This window comes from Cyanistes caeruleus, chromosome 24, assembly GCF_971803275.1.
Source record: "Cyanistes caeruleus chromosome 24, bCyaCae1.hap1.1, whole genome shotgun sequence".
Classification (NCBI taxonomy): domain Eukaryota; kingdom Metazoa; phylum Chordata; class Aves; order Passeriformes; family Paridae; genus Cyanistes; species Cyanistes caeruleus.
In genome coordinates this window covers 2,494,358-2,512,694 of record NC_141724.1, presented here as the reverse complement: position 1 = coordinate 2,512,694, position 18,337 = coordinate 2,494,358, and the positions used below count along the sequence as shown (strand labels likewise).

General features: G+C 50.5%; 2 protein-coding genes across 3 annotated transcripts; both read left to right on the top strand.

Annotated features, from left to right (window-relative positions):
• The first annotated feature begins 508 nt into the window (after positions 1-508).
• YOD1 (YOD1 deubiquitinase) lies at positions 509-4,496 on the top strand. Its single transcript, XM_086861642.1, has 2 exons — positions 509-804; positions 1,362-4,496. The coding sequence occupies exons 1-2, from the start codon at positions 597-599 to the stop codon at positions 2,066-2,068; spliced, it is 915 nt and encodes a 304-aa protein (XP_086717768.1). The 5' UTR covers positions 509-596; the 3' UTR covers positions 2,069-4,496.
• Positions 4,497-8,646: 4,150 nt separating this feature from the next.
• C24H1orf116 (chromosome 24 C1orf116 homolog) lies at positions 8,647-17,516 on the top strand. Of its 2 annotated transcripts, XM_086861637.1 has the most exons (5): positions 8,793-8,924; positions 9,027-9,103; positions 11,753-11,882; positions 14,496-14,622; positions 15,665-17,516. In XM_086861637.1, the coding sequence occupies exons 3-5, from the start codon at positions 11,796-11,798 to the stop codon at positions 16,795-16,797; spliced, it is 1,347 nt and encodes a 448-aa protein (XP_086717763.1). In that variant the 5' UTR covers positions 8,793-8,924; positions 9,027-9,103; positions 11,753-11,795; the 3' UTR covers positions 16,798-17,516. The 2 variants fall into 2 exon arrangements, with proteins under 2 accessions (XP_023797906.2, XP_086717763.1); XM_023942138.2 differs by lacking the exon at positions 9,027-9,103 and having other exon boundaries at positions 8,647-8,924.
• The last annotated feature ends 821 nt before the right edge of the window (positions 17,517-18,337 follow it).

Genomic DNA, 18,337 nt, shown 5'->3' with positions numbered 1-18,337 from the left:
GGGGAGAGCCACGCGCTGTATGCAAATGACACCGGGGGATGGGGGGAGCCGCGCGCTGTATGCAAATAATACCGGGGGGGTGGGGGGAGCCGCGCGCTGTATGCAAATGAGACCGGGAGGGCAATGGGCGGGGCGAGAGGGGAACCGGAGCACGCGCGCGATGCAAATCAGATGGACGGTGATAAAAAGGGGAGCGGAGCTCGCGCCCCTATGCAAATTCAGGTGGGCTATGCAAATCAAATGAGAGGTAATCACCGGGGAAGGGAGGGGCAGCACCTCGCGTTATGCAAATGAGATGGCAGGCGGTGTCTGGTTGCATATTAAACTAATACAAATTAAATAGGCGGTCTCACCGCCTTTATGCAAATCAGCCTCCCGGCGTGTTGTACCAATGACAGAGGCACGGTGCCCGGCTCTATGCAAATGAGCCGCGCGCCATGCAAATGAATGGGCGACGAGCGCTCTCCGCCCCGCCCCACCCGCGCTCTGATTGGCCGCCCGCTGGGGGGGTGGGGCGCCGCTTGTTCTCGCGAGAGCGGGGCGGGCGCGGGCCGGAAGCGGAAGCGGCGGTGGCCGGTGCGGCGGCGGCCCCGAGGATGCTGCGGCTGCGCTGCAAGGCCCGCAGCGGCTCGCACGCGCTGCCGGGGCTGTCGCCGCACTCCCGCCTCCGCGACATGCAGGCCGCGCTGGCCGCGCTCACCGGAGTGCCCGCGCCCGCGCAGCGCCTCCTGCACGGCTTCCCGCCGCGCAGCCTCGACCTCAGCGACGGCGAGCGGCGGCTCGGAGAGCTCGGCATCCACTCGGGTGAGGGCCCCGGGGGCAGCAGGGCGGGGGGCGGCGCTTTGCGGGCTCTGCCGCCCCGCCGGCTGCAATTACGTTAATTAAAGAGGCCGTGGCACACACGCCCCTCATCAGCCGGCGGTCGGGCCGGTTCCTGCTCCCGGGGGAGGCGGCAGCTCCCGGCTCGGCTGCGCTTCCTGCGAGCGCCGGTGCTGCTTTGGCCGCGTCCCGGGGGTCCGGAGGGGACAGGGAGCGGGTCCGGAGGGCACAGGGAGCGGCCGCGCCAGGTGAGTCCCGCGGGGGCCGTTGAGGTGCCAGCGGCTGTTGGCTCAGGCTGTTTCCCAGCGGGATCCCGAGCTGGGGAACGGGCGGGGGTGTCCAATCCCGGGTTGGACGGGGCTTGGAGCAACCAGGGAAGGTGTCTCTGCCCTTGGCAGGGGTGGGACCGGGTGCTGTTTACGACCATTCCATGATTCCATGACTCTTCTGTGATCCTCAGCAATGACAGCACAGCTGTGTTGTGCTTGAGGAGCAGCAGCAGCTTTAAGTCCCCTCTTTATGTCCCTCCTCCTGTTTGGCAGGTGACACTCTGATAGTGGAAGAGGACACATCCAAACCCGAGCCCGACTCTCCCGTGGTCGCCAAGAAAGCGATGTCCCACCCTGTCAGGGAAGCCGTGCCTGTTCTGGCCAGGAGGGTGGTGCCAGCAGACAATTCCTGCCTGTTCACCAGCGTGTCCTACGTGGTGGAGGGCGGCGTGTACGACCCCGGCTGCGCCCCCGAGATGCGCAACCTCATCGCCCAGATCGTGGCCAGCGACCCCGAGTCCTACTGCGAGGCCGTGCTGGGCAAAACCAACAGGGAATACTGTGACTGGATCCGCAGGGAGGAGACCTGGGGAGGAGCCATCGAGGTGTCCATCCTGTCCAAGTTCTACCAGTGCGAGATCTGCGTGGTGGACACGCAGACCGTGCGCATCGACCGCTTCGGGGAGGACGCGGGCTACAGCAAGCGCGTGCTGCTGATCTACGACGGGATCCACTACGACCCTCTGGAGCGCCGCGTGCCCGGCTCGGACATTCCCCCCCAGACCATTTTCCCCAGCAGCGATGACGTGGTGCTGGCGCAGGCGCTGGAGCTGGCGGACGAGGCTCGGAGGAAGAGGCAGTTCACGGATGTGAATCGCTTTGCCCTGCGCTGCATGGTGTGCCAGAAGGGACTGACGGGGCAGCTGGAGGCCAGGGAGCACGCCAAGGAGACTGGACACACCAACTTCGGGGAGGTGTGAGCTCAGCTTGAGGAGGGTGCCATCGACTACCTCACCGCTCCGGAATCAAATTCTGGAGTCCCCAGATAAGCTGTTTGTAATCATAAAATTCCGTTCACAGAGCTTGAAAAGCGAATTAACTTAATGGTGGCCAACGCACAGGTTTGGGAATAGGGGATTGGGAATAGGGATGCTGAGGGATGGCACTTGGGCAGGCGCTGGACAGTGGCAGCCACGCTTTGATTTCATCACTTTCCGTGTGTGTGTGTGTGATGTGAGCAGCCAGGCTTGTCCAACACCGGTGTAAAATCCACCTCTGAGGTGCTGAATGTACGTTCTCAGGGTAATTCAGGTAATCCAAGGCTTTGGGAAACACACATATCAGCATTGCTTACACTGAGAATTAGGCTCTGCGCATAGGAGCGGCTCTCAGAGGGGAAACTGCTCGTGTGGTGCGTGATTTGTAATGGAAATAGCAAGTACAATATCAAAATAGAGTTTGTGGTGGAAAGAGGATCTCTGAGCTGCCCTATACCTTCAGGAATAGACTGTGTAGTTTGTGTGCAGAAAACTTTAGGGAAGGCAATGGCCTCTAAGCTTTAAGGTAGCCTTTAAATTAATGAGTAGATGGCTAAGTGTTGAATAAAACTTACTAATCCTCCGTAGGTAGTTTTTAGTTGCTTGAAAAATAACTCTCAACCCCTGGTGTTTACACTGCATCAGAGCATAAGCATGCTTCCTGAAATACTTGGGATTCTTCTTTATAATAGCATTGGAAATTCCTGCAAGAGGGAAGTGAGTAGTTAGGGAAGTGACTTAATTTGCATCTGTTAAATACATTGAATATTTTACTTGAGCAGAGCCATTCATGGCCATGGTGTTACTAAGCTGTTCCAGTTTCCAAATACTGTAAATGAGCACTTTAAGGTTGAGTTCTCACTCTTCTCTGGTAAAAAGTTTTGCCCTCTGAAGGCCAGAGCCAGAAGGGAGGCTTGAAATTCCATCTGCTTTCTGCCTTAATGTGTTTGTTTTGTCACCACTGACTGTGGAGTAGCGAGACTTTCATCGTGATAATGAAGGGTGCAGCTGAGTATTCAGGACAAAATAAGCTGGGAAAAGTACCCCACTCCTTGGACTGTTGAGAATCAGGGAAGGTGAAATTGGTTTAATTGGAATATCTTACCTCACAGTGGGGTTGTGAAGCTTAACAGCAAATGCTTTTGAGGGTTTTTAAAAGGTGCTGTAAAGGTGCATATTACTGAAGGGGATTTATGTTTAGTTGTTTTTTTTAAAAAAGATGCCTGCAACACATCCTTGTTTTTTGAATATTTAAATATTCTTTGCCTGCCATTCTTGTTACTGTTTTGAGTGGCCTTCCTTGCACTTTTAGACTGGGGAACAAGAACGTGCATCCTCGGACTGAGGCAGAAATAAACCCACTTTCCACGTGGAACCTGAAACCCAGTTTGAAAGGCCTCTGTTCCCTCAAGCACCTGACCAAACTGGTGCAGCAACGTCACCTTTCCTGCAAAAATCATATTTCAAGTTCTCAGCAGAGGCTCCCAGCTGGATCTTGAAATACAGGAGGGTTTTACTGAAGAAAGAACATAATGACATAAGTGCTTTGCTGAATCAAGGCATGAATAATTAAACAGCCCAGAATCACCCAGAGCACTATGGACCAGGTTTGTTTTTAATTCAGTATTAAAACACACATTAGCACTGTTGGGAGTTCCCTACAGAAAGCCACTTAGCTTCCAGTGTTAAACCCCACTCTGCTTTTAGCCTGTCATTAGGAAATGAAGATAAAAACCCCCCAAAACCCAACATTAAACCCAGCCCTGTAGAAGCTGATGCTTAAAAAAACCTCCAGAAGTAGCTGACAGTTCAAAGGAACTTGAAGATGACACTGTGTTATAACTACTTGAGCTGAAATACTGGCTAGGAAGGAGACCAAGAGACTGGCAAGCCCCAGGTGTGCTCTCAGCTTTCCCAGGGAAGCAGGGATGTGCCTGGGACACTGATCCTCCCCCTTTGCCATCTGTCACATGGACACAATACCTACCTCAGAGAGGTGCACGAGCTGTCTTTGAAACACAAGTGGAAGATCCATATTTATTGTCTGCCTTGACTTTGGGGAGCAACCCTTAGATTTTAGCTTTGTGTCCTGGATGGATTTCTCAAAGTGTGTAAAACATTTTTTTTTTTTCCTTTTTTCTTTTTTCTGGTATTTCTCAGTTGCAGTATTTGAAAAATGAGCTTTATTTAATCCAGAGTGTTGAGCTTTGCTAGATCATGTTTGCATTGGGAATCTGCTGAGGGAGAATCAGTTCTGTTGGAGGGAGATGTGTCACTATCACTGCTTGGATGTTTTCTTTTGTTGCCTAGAAAATAAAATCTCTTTGGTTAAAAAAAAATAAATAAATACCTGTAATTCATGGTTGTAAAAGTTGATATTGTTACAGGCTGGCAAAGAACAAGTTTTTGGTACTGACTGCAATGAAAATTTCTCCTTACTCTCCTAAACTTTCCCAAACAAAAAAAAAAAAATCTCCATTATTTAAAATGTAAAGTCTGGATAGATTTAAAACACAGCTCTTTTTCTTTTTGAAAAGTATTATTAGGATGTTTTTTAGTACTTTTAAACTAGGATTTTCCTGCCCTTAATGACACAGTCAGGGAATTATCCCAGAAATGGCATCCTTGTGGTGGTGGGATGAACTCTGAATATCAGAATGGGATGAGATGAGCTTCAAGGTCCTTTCCAAGCCAAACCACTCTGGGATTCTGTGAAATAATGATACCTGAGATATCAGGACTCAGCTGTAAAGAGAGTTTTGCATCCCTCCAGAATCTCTTATGCATTGAAATATATAAATTATTAAGTAGACTTCACAAATGTTTGTGTCCAGTATTACACAGATCTACTCGGTGGATGAGATAGACTGAAAGAGCAGTCTGGGGAGAAAATCAGGAATAACTGGAATTTCTGAAGGACAGACCTAGTTCTGAAGTTCTGAATAAACTCCTGTCAAAAGAGCAGTTTCTGGGGAGAGCACTGAGCAAAGGAACATCTTATTCCATGGCACATCTCAGATCAGCACCTTTCCCTGAGCACAGGCACAGCGGGGGCTGTTGTGACACTTTGGGGACATCCTCATGTAGGCATCCTGTTCTGGAGACCTGAAGAATGTCCCAGCTCTGGGGACAGCCCCCTGTACCCATCCTGCTCTCCTGGAGACCTGGAGAATGTCCCAGCTCTGGGGACAGCCCCCTGTACCCATCCTGCTCTCCTGGAGACCTGGAGAATGTCCCAGCTCTGGGGACAGCCCCCTGTACCCATCCTGCTCTCCTGGAGAATGTCCCAGCCCTGGGGACAGCCCCCTGTACCCATCCTGCTCTCCTGGAGACCTGGAGAATGTCCCAGCTCTGGGGACATCCTCCTGTACCCATCCTGCTCTCCTGGAGAATGTCCCAGCTCTGGGGACATCCTCCTGTACCCATCCTGCTCTCCTGGAGAATGTCCCAGCTCTGGGGACATCCTCCTGTACTCATCCTGCTATCCTGGAGAATGTCCCAGCTCTGGGGACATCCTCCTGTACTCATCCTGCTATCCTGGAGAATGTCCCAGCTCTGGGGACATCCTCCTGTACCCATCCTGCTCTCCTGGAGACCTGGAGAATGTCCCAGCTCTGGGGACATCCTCCTGTACCCATCCTGCTCTCCTGGAGAATGTCCCAGCTCTGGGGACATCCTCCTGTACCCATCCTGCTCTCCTGGAGAATGTCCCAGCTCTGGGGACATCCTCCTGTACTCATCCTGCTATCCTGGAGAATGTCCCAGCTCTGGGGACATCCTCCTGTACTCATCCTGCTATCCTGGAGAATGTCCCAGCTCTGGGGACATCCTCCTGTACCCATCCTGCTCTCCTGGAGAATGTCCCAGCTCTGGGGACATCCTCCTGTACCCATCCTGCTCTCCTGGAGAATGTCCCAGCCCTGGGACCAGGCTCTGCTCTGGGGGAGCTGACCCCCAGTGAGACTGAAGCCTCTGTGCCCCCGCAGGGCTGTGTTTGCCCTTTGGGGCTGAACGAGGAGAGAGCAGCAGCTCTCTGCTGCCTGCCTGGAGCTGGGGGAGTTTCTGAGAAATCAGACTGACACACGAGTGCTGAATCATCTGTGTTTGGCTGATTTCACTGCAGAACCCACCCATGGGCCAGCCCTGGGAGCCCCTCCCTGCCAAGGAAACTCTAGAAGAGGAACTAAAAGTTGTCAGCTTGCTATTTGGAAAATTGCAGCTGCCGTGCAATTAAATGTCTGGCTGCATTTTAAATCAAACTTTGCATCCAGCTCTAAAACTGCTGTCAGGTTTGCTCCAAATAAAATTCCTTCAGATTGGGTGGAATCACTTTTCAGCTGCCTGAGCACCAAAAGCTCCCTGAAACAGGAACACAACAGAGGAATTAACAAGATCAGGTTGTCCAAGATCGCAGTGCCCTTGTCTATTATTTTTAATTAAAGTCTTGAGGAAGACGTTGGGGAACAATTAAAGCTTGAGAGCTGCCTTCTCACCTGTGGTGTTGAGAACAGCTCACCTCCCTTCTCTATCTCTGTAAACCAGAGATGATAAACGGAGCTCCTTGGCCATGGGGAGGTTTAATGAGTGCTGTGCAACAGGAGCCATTACTGTGTGCTATTTTCCAGAACTGATTTAGGCTGTGCCTGCAATTTGGGTGAAGGAAAGTGCCCAAGTGTCTCAGAGAGTCAAATAAACGTCCTTACCTTGACAGGAATCTTATCAGTGACGCTGTGTGGATGCTTTTCCTTCAGGGCCGGGCCTGAGTCACTCGTGCCCTCGTGTTTAGGAACAGGGTGAGGCTCAGCAGGGCTGTGAAGCTGCCAAAGTCCTTCCAGGGCACTGGGGAGTTTTCTCTGCATCGTTTGACTCCTCGCATATCCTTCATGCCATCCATGTGAAATCACACCTTATTTTGGGTCGGAGCTATTTATATTTGTTGGAGGGAGAGGAATGTGGAAAAAGAACAGGTTCTTTCTGGGCTCCTGATTCAGAGGAGCTGGAGGTTTCTCCTCATGGCTGTGACACTTTCCTGACCCACACGGGGCTGCAGGCAGCCAGCTCTGCCTGTTTGGCTGCCCAGAGTGGATCCTGCTGGTGTCAGGACACCCCTGCCCGCTGCTGGGGCTCACTCACACCCTGCTGGCACCACAATAACAAAATAACCCCAGCTTTGGTTCCCTCCCTCTCTCAGAGCATCCTCAGCACCAGGCACAGCTTGACAAACCCCACAGCTCTAAAGCTTCCACTTAAAATGAAACTTCATTCATTCATTTCAAACCAAACCCACTTCATGAGTTAACATCACCTGGAAACTCTGTCCATGCTGTGGCAGCCAGCACAACTCCTGCCCTCAACCCCTGGCTGTCACAAGCAGCTCTGAGCAGGGATAACGTGCTGCATCCCCATCCCTCACCTGCTGCAGGCCAGCCTGGGAGGGCAGGAAGGGCTGGGGCTGCCTGGGGTTTGCAGATTTGCTCTCCAGCACACCTTCCCTTCTGGAACAGCACTTGCCTGGGCTCAGCATTGCTGGTGGGAGCCTCTGGCTCATCTGCTCTCCTTCCATCTTCCCTTGGCTTTAATTAGCTGATGTTTCCACTTCCCTGTTCTGTGGAGCAAGGAACCTGTGTGGCTGCACAGCCTTTTGCTAAAAATACAAATTAAAGAAAAAAAAAAAAATAACCATTGGAGCGTGGAAACGTGAATGAATCCGGCAGCTGTGTCAGCCCTGGAAATTTCCTGCAGGGTGTTTGTAGATCTGCAGTGAGCAGCACCTTGTCAAGCAGGTACAAGTCCGTGCTGTGTGTGGGGAATGGCCAAAGCATTGTTTATCAGCAGGAAAAACTCCAATTTTAATAACACAGCCCAAAAGTCAGAGGGGGAAGGAGGCTCTGCCGGTCTCTGTCTGCCCCTGCAGCACCGCCCGGGCTGGGGGTCGGTGTCACCTGCACAGGGTGGGGACATCTGGGCCCCCGTGGGGAGGAGGCAGCAGAGGTGGCACCCGGGGGCTCCAAGCAGGAGATGCTGCTGGGGAAATGCCCCAGCAGAGTTTCTGAGAAGGTGTCAGTGTGAAGATGAGTCTGGTGGGCATCTCGGGGGTTTCAGCTTCCACCAGAGCTCCAGGAACAGACCTCAGGCTGCCTGGGGAAGGAGTCCCCACACGGGAAGGAGCCTGCAGAGGGTTTTGGTGCCAGGGATCGGTGCCAACTGGGACAAAAGCAGCTGCAGGTCGGGACAGGCAGAAGGAACCTCGGAGCTGTGCAGACCCGGGCACCCCATGCTGTAAATCCGCGCTGAAACTTCCCTTCCAAAACACTTTCTGCCTGTCTTCACAACCTCCTTCCTTTGCAGGCAGCAAACTTCTGGCCTCTGGGAAGCTGTGGTGAAACGCAAGCAGCGACCTGTCCCAGGCCAGGCTGTTCTGAGAGCCAAACAGGAGCCAGCTCCTACCCCAAGAGAAGAAATCTGCTGTGGGTGACGCGTTCCTGGGAGCGAACACCCAGAGCAGGGCCAGGTTTTTAATTATTGTGTGCAAGGCTGGGGTCAGGGCTGAGCTCAGTGCTCTGCTGTCAGCTATGCTGCAGAACAGGATGTCGGATTAAGGAGTCTCCAGCCAAAGCCGTGCCCAGGACAGCAGGGGACAGCAGGGAAGTGAAGGAGCTGGGTGGTACCGAGCACTCCCGGGCACTGCCAGCTCACACCCAGCGCTCTGGGGCACAGCACCGACGGGTTTTGGGGGCTGGAGCAGCAGGAAAGGAACCTCACAGGGCTGCGGGATGAATTCCACTCGCCCTGGCTGCAGGTGAGGGGCTGGGGATCACCTGTCAGGACGTACCTGCTGAGCCTGGCCAGCACAGCCTTATCTGCAGCAGGGTTAATGTGTAACCTGGCTGTGTTTGGTTAGCCCAGAAAAGCAAAGAGGTCCTGGGATAGGCACGGCCGGGACAAGGAATTGTGCAGCACGGAACGACGGACGGCCCGGTAAAACAACAAAGCAGATTAATAAGAATTTCTGGTCCTGTTTTTCTTTGCTCTCTGTGCTTTTCCTGCTGGATGGGCTGCGGGTGAGGGGCTGGGGGGCTCTGGGTACTCTGCTTTGGAAGGCTGAAATGTGGTGGGGGGTTCACCAGCAAAGGATGAGGTGGTTTGAAGGTGCTGCTGGTGGGAGGAAAGCAGGGAAAACCTGTGCAAACAGCTCAAGGAGCTGCTGGGGTGCTTCATTTACCTGCTGAGATAGGAGGAAATTCAGATTTCCCCCTGGCCCCTTTCCCCCTGAGCTGGGGTCCTTCCCCCTGGGCTGCTCAGAGCCTGCGAAGGGGAATTTGCTTTGGCTTGTGCTTGGTGCCCTTTCCCAGGCAGGAGGGGTCTGGTTGCTCTGCCCCAGACAGCAAAACCGAGCTCTTCTAAACTGGGATGAAGAGCTTGGAGTGGTGCTGGCTGGAAGAAAGTAGCCTCTTCTCTAAAGCAATTAGCATTAATTGCTACCCAGCACCTCTTTGATGGCCCCGTGGGCTTTTAAAGGACAGTTATGGCAACGGCCACAGCAGCTGAGGGACCTGGCCTTTGGATTTCGATAAAAAATAGCTGCTTCCAAATATGTTTTTAGCTGGGGAAGAGATCTACCTCACTGAAACCCAGCTATAAAACAGCTTTTTGAGTACTGTGTCGTGTAAATCAAATGCTCGGTCGCGTTTTTAGCTTGTGGCTGTTACTCACCGCAAAGAAGGAACTAAAATCCTTCTGAATCATTAAAACTGGGGGTTTCAACACTGATTTTTTCCTCTTTCCTGAGCTGGATGAGTGTGCTGGAGCCGTAATCACATCAGAGAATTAATGGGCAGGAAAAGGAACTTCTTGTTTTGGTGCAGATCCTCAGCAGCGCCCGGCGGGCTCGGGCTGAGCTTTGCCTCTCGTGAGCTGGGGCTCGGTGGGTGCCAAAGCCTTGGCAGCTGCTTGAGGTCTCTGCAAATGCTGTTTGAATGAGAGAGAAAATGATTTCTGTAATAGACTGGTGGTTAGGGGGGATTCTCGTGGAGAAAATGCCTCCCTGCTGGCCCCAAGCAGCTGCACACTCAAGTTCCAGCAAGGCTTTCACTTCCCCAGGAGGGTTTTGCTGTCAGAAATTTGGGAGGGAGGCAGCCAGGAGCAGCAAAACAACCGTGGTCAAACCTCCAGCAACTTAGGAGTCCATGTAAATCTATAAATCTATATCTCTAGTTTTGATAAAAATCTAAATTTCACGTTGTGGATGTTCCAGTGCAGAGGCCTAAAGTCCCCCAAGCTCAGCTCTGCTTCCCGACAGCTCAAATCCCTGGCTGTGAATGGATCTGAATCCAAAGAATCCAGGGAATTGCTGTTCCAAAGCCACCACTTACTGCAACGTCACTTAAGCAGTAAATAATGCAAAGCTGAGATTGGAATATTAAACTCCTCCTGCATGGAAGGATTAGATCTGTCAGGGCGTGGGTGTTGAAATCTGATTTTTGCGGCATATTCCAATTATAAAAGAATTCTTTCAGGGTCTAACGCTCTGAACAAGCAGCCAGTTCTGCTCACTTATCGCTGGATCTAATTCCCTGATCCTGCTACGAGAGAAAAAAGCAGCAGTGTGTTCCTGCCGGCAGGTTCCAGCACAAAGGGCTCCTCTGTCTCCCGAGGAGCAAATCCTCTTGCGTGGGTCCGTGTGTCTTGGAGGGGGTGTTGGTGTTTGTTTTGCTGCTCCCTCTCACCCCCACAGCCCAGTTCCCTCCCCAAAAACGGGCTGGTGCATGTGGAGGAGACTAATTGGCGGTGCCAGGAGGTTTTGGGAGCTCGGTGTTTTGCGTTTGACACGTCCTGTGAGCTCTGTGCAGGGATAACTGTGCCCTCTGCCACCCTGCCCTGCTGCTGGAAACCCAGACCCAGGGGGTTTGTCACACTGGGGTCCCTCTGGTGATGGATGCATCCAGAAGAGCATCAGGGGGATGCTGCTGTGAGCAGGGGGGACCTTGGGGTGCTGCTCCAACCCCCCTGGGCACAGCCCCAGCCTGCCCTGCTCCCCACAAGCCATGTCAGCCCTGTCCCCAAACACACCCAGGCGTGCCCCAAAGGCCTGGGGACACCTCCCTGGGGACACCTCCCTGGGGACACCTCCCTGGGGACACCTCCCCAGGGCCCCCAAGGAAGGGTGGCAGAGGCAGCTCCTCGCCAGGAGGAAGCCCTGACAGAGCGAGGATGTGAGTAACCAGCAGCATTTCGGGCCAGCACGTTCATAAATTGGAGCTGCAGGGCTGGCACAGGGTGTGGCAGAGGAAAGAGGTCCCATGAGCTGGGGCTGGGATTTCTGAGCCTCTCTGAGCCTGAGCTGGGCTTACAGCTTTGTCTTGTGCCTTATCCACCCCTGTGAGATGATCAGAGACCCACAACACGAGCTGGCTGTGCAGAGATGACCCCGTTTCCAATTATTTCGGGGAAAACTTCAAGGATGGTTTTTAAAAACCCAGCTGTGCCTTCTCCTGGAGCCAGCAGCCTAAGATGGGGCACAGCTCCTCCATCCAGCAGCTTCAGAGCCTGCTGTCCTCCCTCCCAGCGTGCTTGAGTCACCCCTGGGGGAATCTCACAACTTAATCCTTCTCCTTTCTCCTGCTCCAGCCGGGATATTTCCCCCGTGCCAGCCTCCAGGGCAGCCCGTGCTATGCCTAGGAAGGAGCTGGGGATGGCTGGCTGCAACTCTGGCAGCTGTGACAGCATGGCCAGCACGGCCTCCAACCACTCGCAGCGGGTGAGTAACCCTGGGGAGCCCAGCCCAGCTCGCCCCTCTGAGCTGCAGAAGGATTTTGGGTGGATCTCAGCTCAAATCCGCTCTCCATCGGTGCTTTGGAGGCAGCTGGAGGCCCTGAGACAGCACCAGGACCAGATGAATTCCTGCCCCAGAGCACTGCCAGCCCTCGCCGCTGCAGGGGCTGCTCTGGGCCAGGATGGGAGAGGGAATCCTCTCCCTGGAATGGGGATCTTCTCCCTGGAGTGAGGATCCTCTCCCTGCAGTGGGGATCCTCTCCCTGGGGTGGGGATCTTCTCCCTGCAGTGGGGATCCTCTCCCTGGGGAGGGAATCCTCTCCCTGGGGTGGGGATCCTCTCCCTGCAGTGGGAATCCTCTCCCTGGGGTGGGGATCCTCTCCCTGGGGTGGGGATCCCCTCCCTGGGGAGGCTGCTGTGCTGCCAGGGCTGCAGGGATCAGACCAGCTGGGCTGAGTGACTGCACTGGAGCGAGCTGAGCTCCTCTAGTTTCCCCAGTTGAGATGAGTTTGGACCATGGGTGTAGATGTGGAATTCTTCACTATCTGTCCATTAAAGCTTGTTTGTCTCCCTGCACCGATTCCGAGACTGATGGGCTAATTACATCCTGCCTGACTCGGAGCATAATTGATACGTGTGAGAGCAGCCCAGGCCTGGCAGCTTCTCCATTTGCTGTGTTGCAAACCAGAACCAAACCCTGCGAGTAAATGGGGATGGAAGAACTGGTTGTGATACTGCACAGGAGAAGATTTGGATAAGCTGTCTCTGCAAAACAACTCCACCTGAGATAATTCCTGCCCCGTGCTCGTTGATCTGATGTGCATTCCATCCTGCCCTGCGCTTCATTTTGTCCAGGACAGATTGCAGGAATCACTTTGATATCTGATATTGCAATAACACATCTCCTGCTGCTCAAAACACACCAAAAATTCACCAACTCTTGCTCAGGTACGAATGGGAGAGCAAGGAGAGTTCATCACCTGCACAGAAACCTTCATTATTTACGGTGTTTTCTAAGATTCAGCATTGCTGAGCAGTACAGGTGTCTGTAGATACAGATTTGTTACCCATCTGCTCACACTTCAATTTAAATAAATAAAAGGTAGAGACCAAGCTCCCAAGTTCAGAATAATCCACCTTCTGACCCACAGAGTAGGATACTATAAAGAAGACTTTAAACATATATATGTTTCTTATTTTTAGAGGAGATTGTCTAATTTTCTGGAGCAGTAAATACTCATTATTCAACAGCCACTGGCCAAGCAGCTGTCACAGGCTCTCTAAACTACCTGGACATTAAATAGAAAAATATGAAAATAATATATAATATATTATATTAAATATAATAATTTAATTTAATATATTTTTCTATTATATAAAAATAATAGATAATATATTAAAAATATAATATTAACATAAAGTTATATATATAAAGTTATATAGTTATATATGTAGTATAAAGTAAACATCTCTTTATATATATATGGTATAAAGTAAACCTTTCTTTTATATTTATATGTTGTATAAAAAACCCCTCTCTTTTTATATATATATATATATGTATTATAAAGTAAACCTCTCTTTATATATATATATGTGATATAAGGTAAACCTCCCTTTTATATATATATATATGTGTATATATATGTGGTATAAGGTATATCCTCATATATATATACATGTTTGTGTGTGTATGTATATATATATATGGCATAAAGTAAACCTCTTTTATATATATATAGTATAAAGTAAATCTCTCTTATATGTTTATGTAGTATAAAGTAAACCTCTGTTTTTATATATATATATGGTATAAAGTAAACCTCTCTCTTACATATATATACACATATGTATGTGTGTATATATATATATATTTGTGGTGTAAGATAAATCTCTCTTTCTTTTACATGTATATGTGGTATAAAGTAAACCTCTCTCATATATATATATATAAAGTATGAAGTAAACCTCTCTTATATGTATATATATATGTGTGTGTGCATATATATTTGTGGTATAAAATAAACCTCTCTTTCTCTTACATGTATATGTGGTATAAAGTAAACCTCTCATACCTATACATATATGTTGTGTATATATGTATATATTTGTAGTAAAAGATAAATCTCTCTTTCCTTTACATGTGTATGTGGTATAAAGTAAACCTCTCTCATATATATATATATATATGGTATAAAGTAAATTTCTCTCTTACATATATATACATATATGTGCATGTGTATATATATATATATTTGTGGTATGAAATAAACCTCTCTTTCTTTTACATGTATATGTGGTATAAAGTAAACCTCTCTTTTTTTATATATATATATATATATATATATATATATAGTATAAAGTAATCTTCTGTCATATATGTATATATATATGTGTATGCATATATATTTGTGGTATAAAGTAAACCTCTCTTTCTTTTACATGTATATGTGGTATAAAGTAAACCTCCCTCATATATATACATATATGTGTGTGTATATATACTTGTGGTATAAAGTAAACCTCTCTCTCATATATACATATATGTGTATGTGTATATATATTTGTGGTATAAGATAAACCTTTCTGTTTCTCGCAGAGCGCCAGCAGCTATGATTATTTATCCGTGGAGGAGAAGGAGTGTTTGCTGTTCCTGGAGGAAACCATTGGCTCCCTGGATGCAGAAGGAGACAGCGGCGTGTCCACGGATGACACGGACTGCGGGGGTGAGCTGGAACCCCTCGGCACCCAGGGCAGGGAGCAGGATTTGGGGGACTCAGGGGGTCCCATCCCTGCAGAGCATCCCTGTGCTCCGGAGAGCAGCAGAGCCCCAGAGCATCCCTGTGCTCTGGAGAGCAGCAGAGCCCCAGAGCCATCCCTGTGCTCTGGAGAGCAGCAGAGCCCCAGAGCCATCCCTGTGCTCTGGAGAGCAGCAGAGCCCCAGAGCATCCCTGTGCTCCGGATAGAGCAGCAGAGCCCCAGAGCCATCCCTGTGCTCTGGAGAGCAGCAGAGCCCCAGAGCATCCCTGTGCTCCGGATAGAGCAGCAAAGCCCCAGAGCATCCCTGTGCTCCGGAGAGCAGCAGAGCCCCAGAGCATCCCTGTGCTCTGGAGAGCAGCAAAGCCCCAGAGCATCCCTGTGCTCCGGGCAGAGAGCAGCAAAGCCCCAGAGCCATCCCTGTGCTCCGGGCAGAGAGCAGCAAAGCTCTCTTTGTATAAATATATAATATTTAATATAAAAATAATATATAATTAATATAATTATTATAGATAATATAACTATTATATATAATTATATATAATAAATGAATTAATAAAATATAATCAATATCTAATTTAATATTCAATATAATAATAAATATATATTATATAATATATAATATATAATATATAATATATAATATATAATATATAATATATAATATATAATATATAATATATAATACATAATACATAATATATAATATATAATATATAATATATAATATATAATATATAATATATAATATATAATATATAATATATAATATATAATATTATTATATAATTTTATATTATATATTATATAATTGTATTATATTATTATATAATATATTATATATAGAATATATATATTATAATATATAATATATATACATTATATATATATTTTATATATATATATATTTTATATATATATATGCTCGGAGCAGGGATCAGCAGCGTGGTGGGGCTGAGGAGAGTGGGAAAATCATCTCTGCCTCCTCCAGCTCCCTCTCTCTCTTCCCAGATGTTGGCAATGGGATTCCCGCTCGGAGCAGGGATCAGCAGCGTGGTGGGGCTGAGCAGAAGAGTGGGAAAATCATCTCTGCCCCCTCCAGCCCAGGCTGCCCCAGCGCTCCGAGGAACATCCCTGCAGCCAACGGAGCTTCTGGCAGCAAAGGAAGGGTCCCCACGGAGCCAGCGGGAAAAGCAGCGCAGGAGGTGCCCAAGGAGGGGCTGGACCGAGCCAGCTCTGGAAGCCACACGAAATCCGTGATTATCCGGCCTCCAGAGCCCTTCCAGGATGAGCTGGAGTGGTCACGCAGCCCTCGCTCAGACACCGAAGGGGAGGTGGCCAAGGAGACCAAGATCCGGACTTTGTGGGGCCACCAGGAGAAATCCACGCTGGAAGAGGCCCCTCAGGACCCCGATGCCAAGCGTGGGCCTCCAACTGCCCCCAAACCGCGCAAGCTGCCCCCAAACATCATCCTGAAAAGCAGCAGGAACAGCTCAGTGCCGCTGCCCACGGAGCACAACCACAAGGTGAAAGCAGCACCTCCACCCTCAGCCACCCCTCAGCCCAGCCCTGCCGGCGACAGCGCTGCTGAAAAGGGGAATTCGGGCCACCTCGACGCCAAGGAGAAGGAGAAAGCCCGACGGGAAGCCCTGGAGAAGTTGGGACTGTCCCAGGCCAGGAGGGAGCCCAGCGCCCAGCTCCATCCCCACGCCAGGGAGACGCCGCTCCCCGTCCCTGGGCAGCCTGGGGAGGGCTCCGTGCCGGGGATCCGGCAGATGACCTTCAAATCCAACACCCTGGAGCGCTCTGGGGTGGGGCTGGGCAGCTCCATCAGCAGCAGCAGCAAGGAGCAGAACGCCAGGAGCAGCAGCAGCTCCCTGGGCAAGATGTCCTTCATCGAGCGCCTGGCCCCCAGCTTCCTGCGGGCCGGCCGCCCCCGGCCCACCTCCCTCGGGCCAGGGAAGGACTTTGGTGGCCTGAAGGAGAGTGAGGAGCAGGACAAGAGCAGCAAGAGGAGATCCCACCCTCTGCCCAGCTTCCCCAGGCCCTCGCGCTCTGCTGTGAGCGTGAAGATCTCCCCGAAGGCCGCGGCCGACGAGAACCGGCGCGAGGCGCTCAAGAAGCTGGGGCTGCTGAAGGAATAACTCGTGGGGCTTTTCACCCCAAATCCAGTGGCCTTGGGCTCGAGCATCTGCTGCCATCTCCTGCCCCAGCGCTGTGGGAGAGGTGTTGGGAGCTTCACGCCAAGGAACGCTGCGTGGACAGAATATTTTGTATATAGCAGATGTGTGTGAGCTTTTTGTTTATACAGAGCATCTCTCAGCGTGGACAGGGCATGTTCTCCTGCAAGGGCTTTAATGCATTTGGGGATTCATCAAAACAGGGAAGCTGTGGAATTAGGGGTTTGGTTTATTTTCAAAGGGGTCACCATCTCTGGGAAGAACTGCTGGACTTTGCTGCTCCTTTAGGACTTTTTTGGTTTTTTTTTTTAATTAATTTTATCACAGCCTCTGAGGCCTGAGCACTCACCTGCCACATGAAAGCGCCTCCTGGAAGCACCACTGCCTGCTGGGGGTCTGCACAGACATCCCACTGCCTCCCCTGCCACACTGCTCTCCCACCCAGCCTTCAGCACCTGGATCCAGCACCTGGAAGAGGCTTGGACTGCAGGAAGTGACAGCCAGAGGTTGTGCTGGTGCCAGATCCAGATGTGCTGCCCAAAACGGGGCCGATGCAAGGCTGGGACAGCTCCAGCTCGTCCCTTCTGAGCTGTCCTGGCACCTCTCAGGCCCAGCTGATGCTGCCAACGCCTTGGGGAGCAGAGGTGGTTGGTGTCCCTAATAAACCTGTGTGTGATCAGAAAGGGCCGTGTGGTGCAGATTTATGTGGCAGTCAGGTAAATCTCAATAGTGGAGTTTAAAACAATTCTGAGACAAAGGATGAGCCAGGTCAGGTCTGACCCACCTATAAAATGGAATTATTCTATCAGCACAGGCAAAGTCTTCCATGGAGCAAGCTGGGACAGTGGGAGGTGGCCCTGCCTGTGACAAGGGGAGGAACAAGGGGAGCTTTAAGGTCCCTTCCAACCCAAACTGCTCCGTGATTCTGTGATTCCCTGCAAGCACAAAGAGGGACTGTGGAATTCCCGGTGCTCCTGTGCTTGCTGGCAGGCTTGAACCAGCCCCATGTGCAGCAGAGCTCCCACCCAGCCCCATCTGCTCGGGCTGGGGACGTTCAAGTGCAAATGATTCATTTTAAAGGCAGAAGGTGGGAGATGCCAGGTTGAGAGCTGAGTAAAAGGGTCAGCCAAGCTCCTGCCTGGGTTAAAGCTGCATTTTCATCCCCGTGCTCCTCTCCTCTGACCACTCTGTCTCACCCAGGGCTGATTCCAGCTCTGCCTGACTGCTCAGCACCTGCATGATGCAAGTCCCAAGGGAAATCTCACCTTGTTTATCTAATGAGAAAGGAGGAGAGCATTAAGGACTCTCTCAAAGCATTTTTGCCCTGAAACAGAACCTAAACGTTTCTAAACCGGATTGTTTTGGAAACAAAAGGTTTCTCTTCCGATCTTTGGCTTTAGCCAGAGCCATTGTGTGCTGGTGTCATGAAAGCTGAGCTTTGTTCCGATTTCCAAGGGGAAATCTCACTCCCAAAGATCCCTTATCAATCTGTGACGTGGTGACG

Bases quoted from the DNA above. Each gene is read 5' to 3' on its own strand.
- YOD1 (XM_086861642.1), top strand. From the start codon at position 597: ATGCTGCGGCTGCGCTGCAAGGCCCGCAGCGGCTCGCACGCGCTGCCG. The intron at 805-1,361 runs GTGAGGGCCCCG...CCTGTTTGGCAG, and splicing joins AGAGCTCGGCATCCACTCGG to GTGACACTCTGATAGTGGAA.
- C24H1orf116 (XM_023942138.2), top strand. From the start codon at position 8,899: ATGAATTCCACTCGCCCTGGCTGCAG. The intron at 8,925-11,752 runs GTGAGGGGCTGG...CTCCTGCTCCAG, and splicing joins TCCACTCGCCCTGGCTGCAG to CCGGGATATTTCCCCCGTGC. The intron at 11,883-14,495 runs GTGAGTAACCCT...TGTTTCTCGCAG, and splicing joins CCTCCAACCACTCGCAGCGG to AGCGCCAGCAGCTATGATTA.